This window comes from Erpetoichthys calabaricus, chromosome 1, assembly GCF_900747795.2.
Source record: "Erpetoichthys calabaricus chromosome 1, fErpCal1.3, whole genome shotgun sequence".
NCBI lineage: Eukaryota > Metazoa > Chordata > Cladistia > Polypteriformes > Polypteridae > Erpetoichthys > Erpetoichthys calabaricus.
The window spans coordinates 317,430,111-317,446,184 of record NC_041394.2 but is presented as its reverse complement, the minus strand read 5'-3'; the positions used below and the strand labels follow the sequence as shown (position 1 = coordinate 317,446,184).

At 40.5% G+C, this 16,074-nt stretch overlaps 2 protein-coding genes across 6 annotated transcripts in view; both read right to left on the bottom strand.

Annotated features, from left to right (window-relative positions):
* Positions 1-9,676, bottom strand: part of ipo8 (importin 8) — a 141,330-nt gene extending 131,654 nt beyond the window's left edge. The window contains exon 1 of the mRNA XM_028817948.2: positions 9,348-9,676. Within this exon, the coding sequence (XP_028673781.2) occupies positions 9,348-9,431 (84 nt within the window). The 5' untranslated portion in view covers positions 9,432-9,676. The remainder of the gene's footprint in view (positions 1-9,347) is intronic.
* A 4,134-nt stretch (positions 9,677-13,810) lies between these two features.
* Positions 13,811-16,074, bottom strand: part of caprin2 (caprin family member 2) — a 58,990-nt gene continuing 56,726 nt past the window's right edge. For 4 of the 5 annotated variants that reach the window (XM_028817936.2, XM_028817927.2, XM_028817902.2 and 1 more), the window contains 2 exons: positions 15,544-15,610; positions 13,811-14,937 (listed from right to left, as the gene is read on the bottom strand). In XM_028817936.2, coding sequence (XP_028673769.1) covers positions 14,369-14,937; positions 15,544-15,610 — 636 coding nt within the window. In that variant the 3' untranslated portion in view covers positions 13,811-14,368. The remainder of the gene's footprint in view (positions 14,938-15,543; positions 15,611-16,074) is intronic. The other variant, XM_028817918.2, reaches the window with a different exon arrangement.

Genomic DNA, 16,074 nt, shown 5'->3' with positions numbered 1-16,074 from the left:
GTATTTTAAGGTGGACTGAACAATAGCTGAGCGCATGGCATGTGGAACAATAGCTAAGCATTGTCTAAAATCTCCTCCTAATAAAAGAACTTTTCCTCCAAAGGGAATATTATTATTCATCAACGTTTGTAGAAGTTTATCAATGGTGTTGAGTAAGTGACTGGATGCCATTGTACATTCATCAATAATTATCAGTTTTGCAAGACGGATGTCTCGGGCATTGCTACTGTGAATGTTCATAGTGGATACTGATGTCTCTGTGATTGGGACCGGTATTTTGAATTTTGAGTGACATGTACGACCATTTATTAACAGATTTGCTGCCACTCCGGAGGATCGCAGTCACTGTTAATATGTTTCCTTTTCTGCAGTTGAACGGTTAATAGTGCTTTATTGTAAGGAGATCCACCTATGGTGACACCTATGCTGTCTAGTGTGAAGGTGTTGACGTTCACTTTAGAATATGTGGCTTTTGGTGTCACTTCTTATGGATGTGTGTGGGGGGGGGTGTGGTGAGGATTGTTCTTGCGCGAGCGTCTTCTTTCTTTTTGTGTTCCTGTGTCTTGTTTGAATCCCCCTCTTTGTGTGTGTCCCGTCCGTTGCTTGTAGGGTCTGTGGGGTGGGCTTCGCTCGCCAACCCCTGGTGTTGGGAATGACAAAGAGCGTGATGTATGAATGAGATATAGAATAGTGTGACGGTGTAGATGATGCAAATAGAAATCAAACAATAAAGTGTGTAGCACAGTGTAAAGGTTTATTTGAAAATTTCTTTGTACACGCTGTTTAAGTGTAAAAGGTAATTCCAGCTCAGAACTTGTAAGGTCAATGAAGATGGTTATTGTTGTGATCAGAGTCAAGTTTGTCAGAGCTTAGAAAGAGTTGTGTCTCTCCAGGAAGTAATGGAATGACTTGGGTATTTATGTTTTCCATATTAATATTTTTTGGACATAATATAGTGCGTTGTGTTAAAAGGGGCATTTGGTCTAATGAGCTTGCTGTTCCAAATGTCTCTGTAACTAAGTCGTCGCAGATAAAGGCTTGAGGAATTGTAATAATATGTGGCTGAAGTCCATCTGTATTGGTGAGTGTACCATCTCTCAGTTGTAATAAGCAATTGTTATGATCTGGTTCTGGACATCGCATCTTTTTTACTAACTGTATCTTTTGAAAGTAATGCCAATTGTCTGCGTATTTTAAGGTGCACTGAACAATAGCTGAGTGCATGGCATCTGGAAGAATAGCTAATCACTGTCTAAAATCTCCTCCTCATAAAAGTACCTTTCCTCCAAATCGAATATTATTATTTATAAACGTTTGTAGAAGTTTATGAATGGTGTTGAGTAAGTGACTTCATGCCATTGAACATTCATCAATAAACAACATTTTTTCAAGACGGATGTCACGTGCAGTGCCACCGTTAATGTTCATAGTGGATACCGATTTGTAGGATCTAATGCAGTTGATAAAGATTTCACTTTCAGGTACATCGTCAGTTATAAGCTTCTGTAGATATTCAGTATATGAATGTAAAGAAGGCAGTCTAATTTGACCCTTTTGACAACAACGTGTAAATGTATAACTTGTATTGCCAGTTGTTTCTTCAGGGAAGTGAACTGAATGACAATGATTGCAAATGACATTCATTAATCCGAATGAATTTTCCTGGTGTATGTTTTCCTTGTGCCGTTTGAGAGGCGCGTTGTTGCATGTGTAGTATTTGGGACGTGTTGTTTTGGAGCTGTAATCAATTTGCCTGTGCTGTGTGAGAAGCCCGTTGTAGCCTTCGCTGCCATTAACGTATGTCTGAGACGGGAGGTGTTTCGTTTTGAATCCGTGCCTGTTGCGATGCAGCACTTTGATTGATAGATTGCGTAATGTGGATCTAGGATGTAGATTTGTGCATATTTGCGTTGTTGATTTGTTTCAGGGTGCACTGTTCCAATGCGATGCAGTATTTGTGCACATATGCGAAAGCAGTATGGTCCATTGCCTTTTGGTGGCCTGATATTTACTCCGGTATATGCAAAAGCAAATGAACTATTGTAGGATCTAATGCAGTTCATAAAGTTTTTACTTTTAGGTACATCGTTAGTTAGAAGCTTTAGTTGAGCTTTGCGTTTTTGGAGTCGAGACATTTTTTCTTATGGATGTGTGGGGGGGATCGTTGTTGCGCGAGCGTTTTGTTTCTTTTTGTGTTCCTGTGTCTTGTTTGAATCCCCCTCTTTGTGTGTGTCCCGTCCCTTGCTTGTAGGGTCTGTGGGGTGGTTTTGTGTTCTTTTTTTTGGTCTTCCATGGGCTTGTTGAATCCCCCTCTTGGTGTGTGTCCCGTCCCGTGCCTGTAGGGTGGCGGGGGTATGGTCGTGCCTTGCTATTGTGCGCTCGTCTGTTCTTTTTTTTTTGGTGTGTTTAGTTTCGTGTGCAATGTGTTTCGTGCTTTCCCCTCGTTTGAGTACTCTGTAATGTTTTTTTTCCTTATTTTGGTGCTTGTTGGGCCTCATTTTTGTGACTCCTTTCTGTATGTGCTCACTCCTGTTTTCTGTGCTCTTGTCGGACTCTTTTTGCGCCTGCGTCTCTCGCGGCCCCTCATCCGCCTCTCTCGCCCTCTTTTGTCCGCCTTTCTCGGGTCTTCAGCCGACTCTCGCGGACTGTTTGTTGCGCCGGCGCAGTACGTCTTTTTGCAGCTACGGCCCATGGCCGGATGTGCCTGCGTCCATCATCCGGTTTAGCATTCTCGGTTAGTAATATGGATGAGGCTGACTTTTGTAGTGAAGCACTCAGAATGAGGGGCTTCTTCACTGATAGAGGATACCCTTCTTATATTGTGGACAGGGCCCTCGATGAAGCCAGGAGTGGACCTCTTAACATCCACTCTAAGTGGAACCTCAGTAATGAAACCTGCATCCTACTGGTCCTCCCATTCCACCCTAATACTCTCTCTCCCACAGGCAATCAAACAAAATTTCCCATTTTTTTGCAGACTGATCCTTCCACATGAGCCTTTTCTCCTAACCCTCCCTTGATTTATTTCTGTCGACCACTAACCACACAACTTCACTGCTCACTTCACAAAGGAGACCCACATTTCACTCCAGGCACTTTGAATTGTAAAGGGAGCTGCTACACTTGTATATAGTCCCTCATGCAAATTCAATGTTAAACACTGGGTATTTTGCTAGTCTAAAAATGTATTTACTGCATTTCTTGTAGGAAGTGTCCAGACGCCTACATAGGTGAAACAGGGCTAGAAGATTGTTTCAGGAACATATTGTAGAATACTTCACATCCCTTGATTTTAGCCACACTGATCTCTGTCTGTGTTCTTTCACAAGGCTTCAAAGGCACTTTTCAGAGAAAAATTGAAGAAGCAAAGCTCAAAATCACAGTTCAATTACACATTTCTCCATGTCTCAAGGACCAACTAACTTTTTAATTTCTCCCTTCATCTTCTCTAATGGCAGTTTTTCCTTGCCTACTCTCAAATGTTTTCCTTTCTCCTGCCTTGGCTTGGTTTCTTCCACCCATATATGTTTCAGTTATACACTGATGAGGTCTATGCAGCCAAAACATTGTGCCCTTAACCTTCTTTACTTTTCAGTATGGAAATTAGGGATGCACCGATACCACTTTTTTGTAAAACGAGTACGAGTACGAGTACTTGCATTTCAGTACTCACCGATACCGAGTACTTGCCGATACCGAGTACTTAATAAAAACATGATTTAAATTTACAGGTAACAGCTTTAGTCATATAATTTAACAAAAAAAACAAGAAACTCTCATCTATCCACTGGGAGGTTAGGCTAATTAGCGACACGGGGCTAACACTGCTTGTCCAAATATCCGTGGTGAAACTAAACGCAGAGGAGGCTTGCAGTAGGCTGTGGATATATTTTTTCACGGAGTCGTGTAGTTTAGGCAGCTCCGTGTCAGTCATGTAGCGGCGGCTTGGGACATCATATCTGGGCTCCAGAACATGGAGGAGACGCAGGAATCCCACATTTTCTACCTCCGAGAGTGGCTGGTCACTCAATGCAATGTACTCGATAATTGCCGGTGTTATTTTCACAGCATGTGGATTGTCTCTGGACATTTTCTCTCATCTTGCAAGAGTTTGCTGCAGCGTGGGTTGTGTTGGTTTAGAAGCGTGGGTAAACTCTTTGTACTCGTTGTCGTGTTGGGATTTTAGGTGCTTGATTAAATTACTTGTGTTAAATGCGCTACCTTTTGAGCCTCCCCTGGACAATTTCGCTGAGCACAATTTGCAGTCCGCCTTTGTTTTGTCGTCTTCATTCACTTTGAAATAGTTCCACACGGCTGACATGTCTCGCCTCGCCTTCTCCCCGCTCTGAGCTGCAGCCAGGGCCTGGGGGCGGGCACTCGGCACCTGTGATTAACCCCTTACACGCCGCTCAAACATAGACATTTCTCAGACCGTGGTATCGGTCCCCGGTATCGGGGGACTTTAAACGAGTACGAGTACTTTAGAAAATGTGGTATCGAGGCCGATACCAGATACCCGTTTCGGTATCGGTGCATCCCTAATGGAAATAACCTTTAACCTTTTCTCCATTAATTAATTATTTTACACCTATAAAGAAGCTTGGATGGCATCCACTAAAGAAATAAAATAATAGATTAAAACACTACAACTGTGTTTCTTAAACTATGAGTCAGGTCACAAACATGACTGTAATGAGTTGCCATATGAGTTAGCCACGATCACTCGCTGGAATTCTGTGGAAATGACACACACACTCTATTTATCATACTGTTTAGTATGGCAGTATACAAAACAATGCAATTGACGCATCAGAAGGGGCTGTCTTTTATATGGCACAAGAATATAAAAAAAATATTCTCCACGACACCATTTACCCCTCTCACAACTGAACTGAGATGACAGACAAGCAAATACAGTAATCCCTCCTCCATCGCGGGGGTTGCGTTCCAGAGCCACCCGCGAAATAAGAAAATCCGCGAAGTAGAAACCATATGTTTATATGGTTATTTTTATATTGTCATACTTGGGTCACAGATTTGTGCAGAAACACAGGAGGTTGTAGAGAGACAGGAACGTCATTCAAACACTGCAAACAAACATTTGTCTCTTTTTCAAAAGTTTAAACTGTGCTCCATGACAAGACAGAGATGACAGTTCCGTCTCACAATTAAAAGAATGCAAACATATCTTCCTCTTCAAAGGAGTGTGTGTCAGGAGCAGAGCATGTAAGAGAGATAGAGAAAAGCAAACAAATCAATAGGGTTGTTTGGCTTTTAAGTATGCGAAGCACCATGGCACAAAGCTGTTGAAGACGGCAGCTCACACCCCCTCCGTCAGGAGGGGAGAGAGAGGGAGAGAGAGATAGATAGAGAGAGACAGAGTTTGTTTTTCAATCAAAAATCAATACGTGCCCTTCGAGCTTTTAAGTATGCGAAGCACCGTGCAGCATGTCGCTTCAGGAAGCAGCTGCACAGAAGGTAGCAACGTGAAGATAATCTTTCAGCATTTTTAGACGAGCGTCCGTATCGTCTAGGTGTGCAAACAGCCCCCCTGCTCAAGCCCCCTACGTCAGGATCGGAGAAAGTCAGCGCAAGAGAGAGAGAAAAGTAAGTTGGGTAGCTTCTCAGCCATCTGCCAATAGCGTCCCTTGTATGAAATCAACTGGGCAAACCAACTGAGGAAGCATGTACCAGAAATTAAAATATCCATTGTCCGCAGAAATCCGCGAACCAGCAAAAAATCCGCGATATATATTTAAATAAGCTTACATATAAAATCCGCGATGGAGTGAAGCCGCGAAAGGCGAAGCGCGATATAGCGAGGGATTACTGTACACATATAAGAAAGGGGGAGACAGGAATGAATGACAAAGTCAAGCTGGAAAGATAAAGGAACTGCAATGCTAGTTTGAAATGTCAAAACCAAATTAATGGGTGTGGCACAAGAATGTGAAGATTTTCTGGGTGTTACAAAGGGCAAGTTAACAGACCTGGGTATACTTGTTGTACTGTATATTAAAAGCAGTTACAGTGGCCATGAATAAATGGCGGGTCCTTCATGCCATGTTCACTGCTACAGTATGCAGTACATTGAATCCAAGTCTGTAACACAGGAGGAAAGAAGATTTTGCATGAAGTTTGACGGGCTTTGGTAAGGAAAAATTCCTTCTTGTAACACCATTTAATGTGGCTTGATAAGTTTAAGTCTACTGGTGGAGGACATGCTTGTTGGGCTACTGAGAACTGCAAGAATATCAGAAAATATCCAAAGGATGAGACAAGCTGTAGACATTCAACGCAATGTCACTTAGTAGAATTAAACATTTCAAACAGTTCAGTTCACCAAACTGATCATAAAGACTTATCCTGTCACTGTATAAAAAACAAGTTGTGCATATATCTTTTGGGATAACTGAGCTTCTTTTTTTACAGGTTTTATTGATTTTTTAATGAAAAGCAGAAAATCTGTCTAGAATTTATGAGTAGCCATACCACATGCCCATCAGAACAGATCATCCACCTGAAGCTAAGCATGTTTGGGACCAGCCAGTACTTGGATGGGAGACCATCTAGGAAAAACCTTGGGTTGCTGCTGGAAGAGGTGTTTGGTTAAGACCAGAAGGGGGCACTTACCCTGTGGTCTGTACGTGGATTCCGATGCCTCAGTGCAGTTACAGGGACATGGCAGTAAAAAACTGTCACGGTCCTGCAAATTAGACATAAAACCTGGGTCATGAATCTCTGTGGTCATAAAAGATCTCTGGGTGCCTTTCATAAAGAGTGGGGCATTTCCCGATGTCCTGGCTAAATTGCCCTGTTCCATACTGACTAACTATCTCTCTAACCTCTTCACCACCTAATAACTAATGTGTGGTGAGCATACTGGCACAAAAATGACTGCCATAACATCATCTAGGTGAATACTGCACACTGGGAGCTGAAGTGGCTCTCCCCCTCTCTATGTAAAGTGCTTTGAGAGTCTTCTTTAATAAGGTATTTATATAGTTATTATTTATCAAATATTTAGAATTCTATTAATAATTTTAATGGTGGAGTTTATTTGAAAAATACTTAATAATGTTATTTAAGACAAATTATATAAACTGCATCAACTAATTGTTTTTGACTACTTATTCCTCATCTGGTGCTATGAATATGCAAAGATATTCAGGTGGGTGAGTCTATGGTGTCCTGGATAATGGACAATATATTAGTTGGGAAGAGTGCAGTTTGTGAGACCCAAGGACTGAGTTTCTGATACGAATACAAGCAACACTGGAGCACCACAAGGAGTCCTGTTGCCTTTTCTCTTCACTCTATACACCTCCGACTACAAATATAGCACCAGGTCATGTCACTTGCAGAAATTCTCTGATGATTCTACACTTATGGGTTGTATTGATAAAGGCGATGAGACAGAGTATAGGAGTCGGGTGGAGAAGTTTGTTTCTTGTTGCAAAGAGAATTGTCTGCCTCTTAACATCAGAAAAATCAAAGAAATGCTTATTGACTTTCACCACATGAAAACGTCTCAATGTTCAGGGAGTGGACATAGAGATGGTGCACTCCTACAAGTACTTGGGGGGGGGTCCACATTAATGATAGGTTGGACTGGTCTCGGGACACAGACAAACTATATAAGAAGGGGCAAAGCAGGCTCTTCTTCCGTAGGAGACTGCATTTCTTTAATGTGGGAAGTGACTTCCTTCACATCTTCTATAACTCTGTGATGGCCAGTGTGATTTTCTACTCCGTGGCATGCTGGGCTGGTAGCATCACTTCAAGAGAGGCCCACCGAACCAACAAGCTAATTAAAAGGGCAGGCTCAGTTATAGGACACACTCTGGCCCCACTGGAGGTCGTAGCAAAGGAGGGGAATGTAAACAAAACAGAATGCCATCATGAACAATGCTGCACATGCTCTCTGTGACACACTAACACCGAGGGCTTTCAGCCAACGATTTATTCAGTGGAAGTGTGTCAAGAAATGCTAGGGAGGCTCCTTTATACCAACAGCAACATGTCTGCATAATGCCTTACTGTGACTGTGACGGCAGTCAGAACTTTTCATTTTTTTTTTCATTTTCTTGTGTGTGTTAAGACCAAAATGTGTGTGTTTATTTACTTACTTATGTACCTATTTATTTATTTAAAGAGCTTCTGTAAAAAGTCAAATTTCCCCTTGGAGCCAAATAAAGTTCTATCTATAAATCACGTAACTAAATTAAGTGATCATTCATACTATGCTTTCAAAAATGATCATATCCTTGTACTGCATCCCAAAAGTGTTTTTCTCTTAACTTTACTAAAGCTTAACACTAAGCATTTACACTGGCAGTGATATACCTTAATAACCTATTTCCCCTTTTTAATGATAAATATTGTTATATTAACAATATATCTACTTTCCACTTTTCTCGTTCAGTAATATTCATGTGAAATATATTCTTGAATGGAAACTGAAACATTTACTGTTTATCATATGGCGATTATCAATGTATGGCTCTGATGTCATAATGGTGATGTACTTCTTCTTGGGTCCCAGTATGGCATCGATTTTCTTATTTAGGTTATCAATTTAAAAACATTAAGAATCCCTGCATTAACACAGTTGTGATGAGACATTCAGTCTAACAAGCTCGATGATCCTATTCACATGCAAAATCTACTCTTTAGCACACTACTTGGTACAGTAATCGAAAAGAACTCCCCTTCTTCACTCCGAGTCTGAGAATTCATCATGTGAAATGTCTGGCTAGGTCTTCAAGGCACTGGAAAATGTAATTTGGCAATGCACATGGACACATAAAAAAATATTTTTGTCTAAGTTAATTACAGTCTTTTTTTGGTCTCTGCATTTAACCCTTCGTGATACAATTCCACGGCAGGAGAGGTGGCCATCAAAAATGATATTCTCGTGCATTTTAATCACCTGCAGTCCCACAGCTATGGGTTACGGGTATCAGCACTTCCTGCTGAACGATCTATTATGAAGAGGGTGCATTATTAAACATAACATGCTGCCAGCAACAGGTGTCACGCTCTGTGCATTCAAGTATCCTGGTCAACAATGAGGTTGGAATATGAACTTGTACTTTGCTTCAGCATATCCTTTTGACCGCCGTCCACCGTCTTTGGTACCCTAAGGCGCTATAACTAAAGGCTTCCCGTGTCCAGAATATCGGGGATGAGTAGGGGTGAGCAGTGAATCCCACCTCAGTGCTGATATGCTATGTTGAACGGAAAGCGCCAAATCCAAGCTCTTTTAAACAGCAAGGTTCGAGAACAATATAAACAAAAACTCCACAAAGAGAGGCGGGTAACGCGTAAAAAAAGAATAAAGTTACCTGATTCAGTTCATTTTCTGCATCTATCCGCAGGTTGGGATCAATTGTACCTTTAAGAGCTTGAATGATCCTGTTTGGGTCCATCTCTTCTCTTGTCTATAGCGCGGAGGAGATGAAGTGACTCTCGCCGCAAACCGCAGCTCTTATTGTTGTTATGCTTCCAGTTCGCTACTCGCCCGCAGTCTTCCAGCGCTGTCCCGATTACCGGTAATCAGCAAGTGGTTGTCGCAAGCACAGAATGAAACATTGCTTTACGACTATTGCTGTAATCCATTCGCTCCGTCTTCATAATAGCGGCGGACATGATGTACGGCAGCAAAGTAACATCGTTTGCGCGTGCGCAACCTGTCTGGGATCAACGTCACGTGTCAGTCAGTAACCGATTCCGCATGCGCGAACGTGCTAAAGAAGGCAGAAAGTCATTTACACACGACAGGCGTGCATCGGTGTTCAGACATCCTGTCGAAATTCTCTTATACTGTTACGTTTTGTGTAATTGGTAGCTTTATAAGTAAACAGGAATTTGGACACGCCATTAACTTATTACATCTTCCAAAGTTAACTTGCTGAAATAGAAGGATTTTGAATGAACTTGTGGGACTGTTTAGCTGAGTTCGCTTTGGCCAAGCAGATGTCACACGACCTATCCCTGAAAAATGGCATGCTGCGCAGACTGTCATTTTACATTAGTTGTATACGTGTGTAAAGTAAACGTTTGTAATCTAACGGAAGTTTGCGTGCGTTTTCCTGTCACATATCCTGTGTTGGCTGGGTTTGGCTCCAGCAGACCCCCGTGACCCTGTAGTTATGATATAGCGGGTTGGATAATGGATGGATAGCCATTAGAGCACAGAGACCCATGTCCGTTATTAAAGACTATAAGAGAGTGATCATGTACCTATCTGTTGTGAGAGAGAAGGAGAAGGGGAGGAAGAACATTCATGCATCTAATTAATTCACAATATACAACTAAATATATATAGAGAGATAGATAGAAACACATAAGTAGATTTAGTCTTTCACCAGTTTTCAGAAACTGCACTTATGTTTACATACCAATAAGCTTCACCTATTATTCAGTGTACAGAGTAATTTTACAAGGTACATTTGTGTCTGCTCAGATATGTAAAGTGCAGAAAAGGAATTTATTTTCAAAATGAATTTTGCATTTCTGTGCAAAGTGACTGGTGAATTGTTGGCAAAATTAAAGCATCTGACAAGTAAGCTCAGTATACTTCCAGACTTTGATGTCCAGAGACAGTTTTTGCTCTCGTGGTAAGAGAAAAAATTGCAGAACAAAGCATCAACACACTGGTCGTTCTGATGCAGTCAGGTTCCTCTGGGAATAAACTTTACTTGTTGTGATTAATTATATTGTTTACACATTTGATTTTCTATACATTTGTTTATTATTTACATTTTTTTATGTTATATTATTGATTCTGTCATTGGATGTGTGGTTCTTTACAACTATAGATGCTTACCTGTTGCTGTGGTACCTTTGTGCATGGGTCTTGGCAACATGTTGATTCCAATCTACTCAAGAGTGAGATATTATACTAACCTATGAATATTAAAATGAATCAGTTCATTAGTCCTGGCAATATATGCTTCTTTTCTCATCTTTGCTTTCCTATAACTTTCAAGTAAACAGCCACTGTTCTTATATTCTTATTACTTTCTTTATATGAATCGCATCAACAATTCACTACTTGGTGACGAGTTGTCTCAGACCAGAGTATTGTTTGGACAGGCCCAGGAATCCCAAACGAGAGTTGAGGATGGTTTAGAAGTTCCTAATATATACCATAAAAGACCTCATGTGACTGGGGCTGCAAAGAGATGCTATCAATGGTAGCAAGGAAAGCGCTCAGGTTACAGAGGTGCCCATTCAGTGTTACAAGAAGGGTCTCTGGGTTTAACTAAAGGGTTACAATAGTCAGAGAAGCCAGAACTCTTAATAGCAGTTGAAGGAAAGGCCTGCATGTGACATGAGTTTAATGAGGCAATGGAGAATACGGGGTTTTAGGCAGTCCAGATGAAGTTTTGGCAAATCATTCCAAAACTTGGTCAGGGTAGATAGTTTGAACTAATTAATGTCTAGTTTTTAAATGGGGATGAGGAAGTTTTATCAACAACCTGGAAGTATTTAAAGGAGAACACACACCTTAGGATCTCCCGATTCAGAAGAATATCTCCTCTTTTGAGCTGGTTCTCCAAGAGGCTTCTGGGAGATTTGTATGCTTTTTTTGTAGACAGTGAAACAAAACTGGTCCAGTTACCATCTTTGTGAAAGCACATACTGTAAGCTATTTTAAAGTGGTTCCTAGTCAATAGTCAAAGGTCATAGTGTGAATGGACATGTTCTTTGTTCTTATATGGGAATCCGAGGAATGAAGGAAGTTTGTCAAATCTGTCAAAGTGTTAAGACTTCTGGTAGGATTTATTCTGTGTAGACAAATGTCACAATGCCACATCACAGGAAGACTAAAGTGGTCAACACTGAAGTTAAATCAATATTCAGTATGTCAACCTACTCTACAGTATTCAAGGTTTCATATATAGACTCATGAATTATTACTCATATACACTTATATATTTTATTATTACATTTTTGTTTTCACTATTATGCTTTGAAATTCTTTCTTGGAGTCTGTCAGGAGAGAGAAATGGGAGAAGCTAACACTGAATAAACGGTTGAGGCTCCTAGTTAAATATGGATTAGTTTATTGGACCAAAACTAAATGATCTTAAACATTTACCACATGCCAGCTTTTGAAAATTTCATAACTTCTTGACCACCACACTGACATCCTGTTCAGCCATGGGAATTTTGAATTACCACCCCCTTAACTCTGCTGGACTAGTAGAATCTGTCAAATTCCAAATTAGGTTTTTCAGCAGAGTCGGACTTGGGCTGTGCTAAATTGATTCTTTATAATTTTATTCAGAGCTTGTATTAATTTGTCAATTGTTTTTTGCTGTGGTTATATTGTCTGTGCCTGGGTGGGGATACATTGTTTTTGATAGACACTGCAGAAAAGGCACCTCAATGAACATGGTCCAGTTGTGGAGTTAACACTTTGAGGAACATAGCTGGGAATAGCAAAGTTCTGAGTCAGAGTTCATTCACTACTGGTATATTTCACAACGTGTGTAGCAAGTATGTCTTGAGTGGAGCCAAAACTGGCTGAAATAAGAGCATGATGGCAAGTTGAGATTGGTAACTGAAGCAACCAAGCACCAGCTCTTTCCCTGCACTGTACCAGGCTAAAGATGTTTAGGGGAGTGCTATGGCTTGAGATTTCATAAAACTCTTCATTCGAGGAGACATAAAACCTGTTTTGTTTTGTTTTTTTGAATACTTAGTTGTACAACAAAACTGAGCCTTGTCCTAGTACAATAGTAGGGATGGTTAATAACCCTCTTGTATTCAATGGTTTCTTGGTGCGCTGATGTGGCACTTAATGTCCATGTGAAAGACCACAAAAGAAACACTGGGAGCCTTAGAATCAAGGAATTTAATGGCACTGGAGAAACTTACTGTAGGATGGTGAGAAGGGGGGTGGGCAACAATTTGGCCTGTTTTCAAAACTGTAATTTTGTATATAACTAACCAACCATGGAAAAGACTGACCATGGATACGGCCGTGTGATTTTTCCTCTCCATTCTCAGACTGTCTCAGTGTTTTAGACACGCTATTACGGTCCTCTCAGGTCAGAGTTTAAAATTGTTTTACTATGTGTTTAAGATAATCTGTACTTGTGTATATTATGTAATTTGTAGTATGCAATTGTGTTTTACCTGTAGCTTTGAGCCTACAATACATGAGCACTGTAAATATTCAAGTGAGCAAGCACAAACCACGTCATCTTAACAAACCACACCTTAGCATGAGATCAAAAGGTCTACAATGGAAGCCATTGTTACCTTTAAAAATTTCTTTAAATCTATAGCACTGTAAATGTTCCTAGTCCAACTTGATATGTCAGAATCAGTGAAAACCAAACAGATTTAAGTGGTTGAACAAGACTGGGATTCTAACAAGTTAAGCAAATTGTTTGCTCTGGAGTAGCGACATCGTTATGAACCTGTCCATCTTTCAAAAGGAACTCTTGGAAAATTGGACTGAAATTTATAAAGATGTTGCTACTTTCTGACACAGTCACCGATACCAGATTACTGTTTTAAAGATTGACATGTGGCTTAACTTTATTGTCCGTTGGCAGGAAACCTTTACAGTGACATGTCCCAGAAGATGACTGGATGTGTGACCTATGGATCCAGTATTAGGACTTCTGACTCTGCTCTGTACATCAAACATTTGATTGTAACACTGAATGACCACCAAGCCTTAGGCAGGTGTCCACATAATTTATCAAATTCTTAAAAGGTTTTATAGTTAATATTGTTTCACCAATATTCAGCTTCAGCTGGGAAACACTACAAAAATAAAAACAAATTAATTGCACATTGTTTATTTGTGTAGGCACAATGAGGTATATAGCCCAGAAGTGAGCATATCAAGTTTCCCCAGCTTGTCATTTCAACATCCCCCCTCCAAGCAAGGCAGCATTAAAACATTTTAAAGTGCTTTAAGTATAGATTATATTAAACCCACATGTTTAGTCTCTTGATCATGTTTTAGAAGAGGTGAAAAATGGTTCTTCTGTAACAGAGCTATCTCCCAGATCAAGTCCATTGTATTGACCTGGAATTTTGGTAAAGACTTTTGGCACATACTGTAGCATAAAGGTCAGTTTACTTGCGATCATCCCTGAAGATCATCCTCTTGATTAACTTGGTACCATCTTAGATTCGAAAGAAGAAAGCCATTCCATTTTTCAAAAGATGAGGCCATTTACTTTGAAACACCACATGTGGTAGCCAATGACTGGGATTAAATGCCAAAGCCCAACATTTACCATCTGTGTTAGGAGAGGGAGGAAATCCATCCTTCTACATTTCGTGTAAAGCATTGAAGCCACATTTTATTCCTCGGTGCTCACTACAGAAAATTTCAATCCTGGTACAAAAGGTACCCAGAGAAAGTGGAATATTTCCAGCTGCTCCCATAAATAGCACCTCTGTGCAAACGGAGCCAGATTTGGTCTCCTTGAAACAGCTGAAGCACAGCATGGTTGCTGGCAGTTTCATGATCAGGAGCGCCATCATTGGCATATGCCGATACCAAGACCTCTTCATTCTTCATGAGATTCACATAAAGTGGCACATTGACTGCCAGCTTCAGCATGTGGAAGATAAATACATAGGTTCCACTAACAGGACAGGAGAACCTTCCTATTTGCATATCAAAAGTCTCTCCAAGGTTATTGAGAAGGAGATCAAAGACTATAGGCTGGTCTAACGTGCCAGGAGCAAAGTTTGATGTGCGGGCAGCAGAGAAAGCAACACGCATCTGTTGGGGGAGTGGGTAGACATGCACTGGAAGGAGGGCAGGTGCTTGGCTTGTCACAGGCATATCAACTGGAGTGAGGCAACGCGAATCCCCCTGGCCAGAGTCAATGCTGTTGAAAGTCTCATTGTCCCTTTCTGGGCTGCTCACCTGTGAAGAATCACTCCACCCTGCTGAAATGGACAGAAGGATTTTACATTAGAAAACCAGTGCAGTAAATCTTACACTCAGATATATGACCACAATCTAAAAGGGAATCCAGTAAATTTTCCAATTTTAAAATAAGAAATTCTGATCTTAGTTGGTGGGCACAAGGAGACTTGTTCAGAAATGTTTGCAGTCATGGCCAATGTTACCTAAAGATAATCCTTTTCTTTAACCATTTGTTCCTTTAGGTAACCCAATTTTAAAATGGCTTTTAAACTTCACCAATAACTTGTACAAACCAGTGGAGTGTGATGCTACCCAACGTGTGGTTTAGTTAAGCGAATTTCATGGTGCAAAACTTTGTTCAAAAGATCACAATTGTGAAAGACCGCATGATGAGTCAAGTCACAGCTTGCTAATATAGTCTTCATAAAGTGCCTTTAGATTGCATACAATATGGAATGGTAAAAATCAGATGTACCACATACAAATGAAACAAAGCTACTGCAATCTGAAAGTTTACATTTGAGATGCACCCAAGTCAACCTTTTCCCATAAACACTAAACTTGGCCACATTATCCCACGCCAAAAAGCCAAACATTAATTGCTTAAATATTTGAACCATACTTGCCTCTAGAGTTGGTTCTTTGCCCAATAGTTGCACTTCCACGTTTATAGTTTTGCTGAAAACTTGTTTCCTAAACAAAAAGAATTTGGCAGGTCAAAAAACCACCTTGCACCAGAAGCTAAGACCACAATCACTGATCATTCTAACTCTCCAACACATTCATCCTGAATTGCCCACATCACTAACACTTTACAAAACCTAAACATTCACTTCCAGTGTCTTAAGTCAGACTGATCAGAAGAATGTTAAATGCAGAAAGTAATTTAAAGACTAGATGGCATTTTAACACTGCAAAACAAATAGATCTGGGCAGAACTAATGCAGTCTGACAGGAGGATTGAATAATATGCCATACAACCAAGGAGTGTAAACACCTTTGCACCCAGCAATGTTAATATGGAAGTTTAAATGCCTCAGGAAACGAGCACCCAGTTAGCCTTTGATTCTTAGAATCATCTACAACCAATTGTGAGCCCGTCTCCATTATACTTTTATACACACAAATATAAACTCACAAATTACCTGTCCACATAA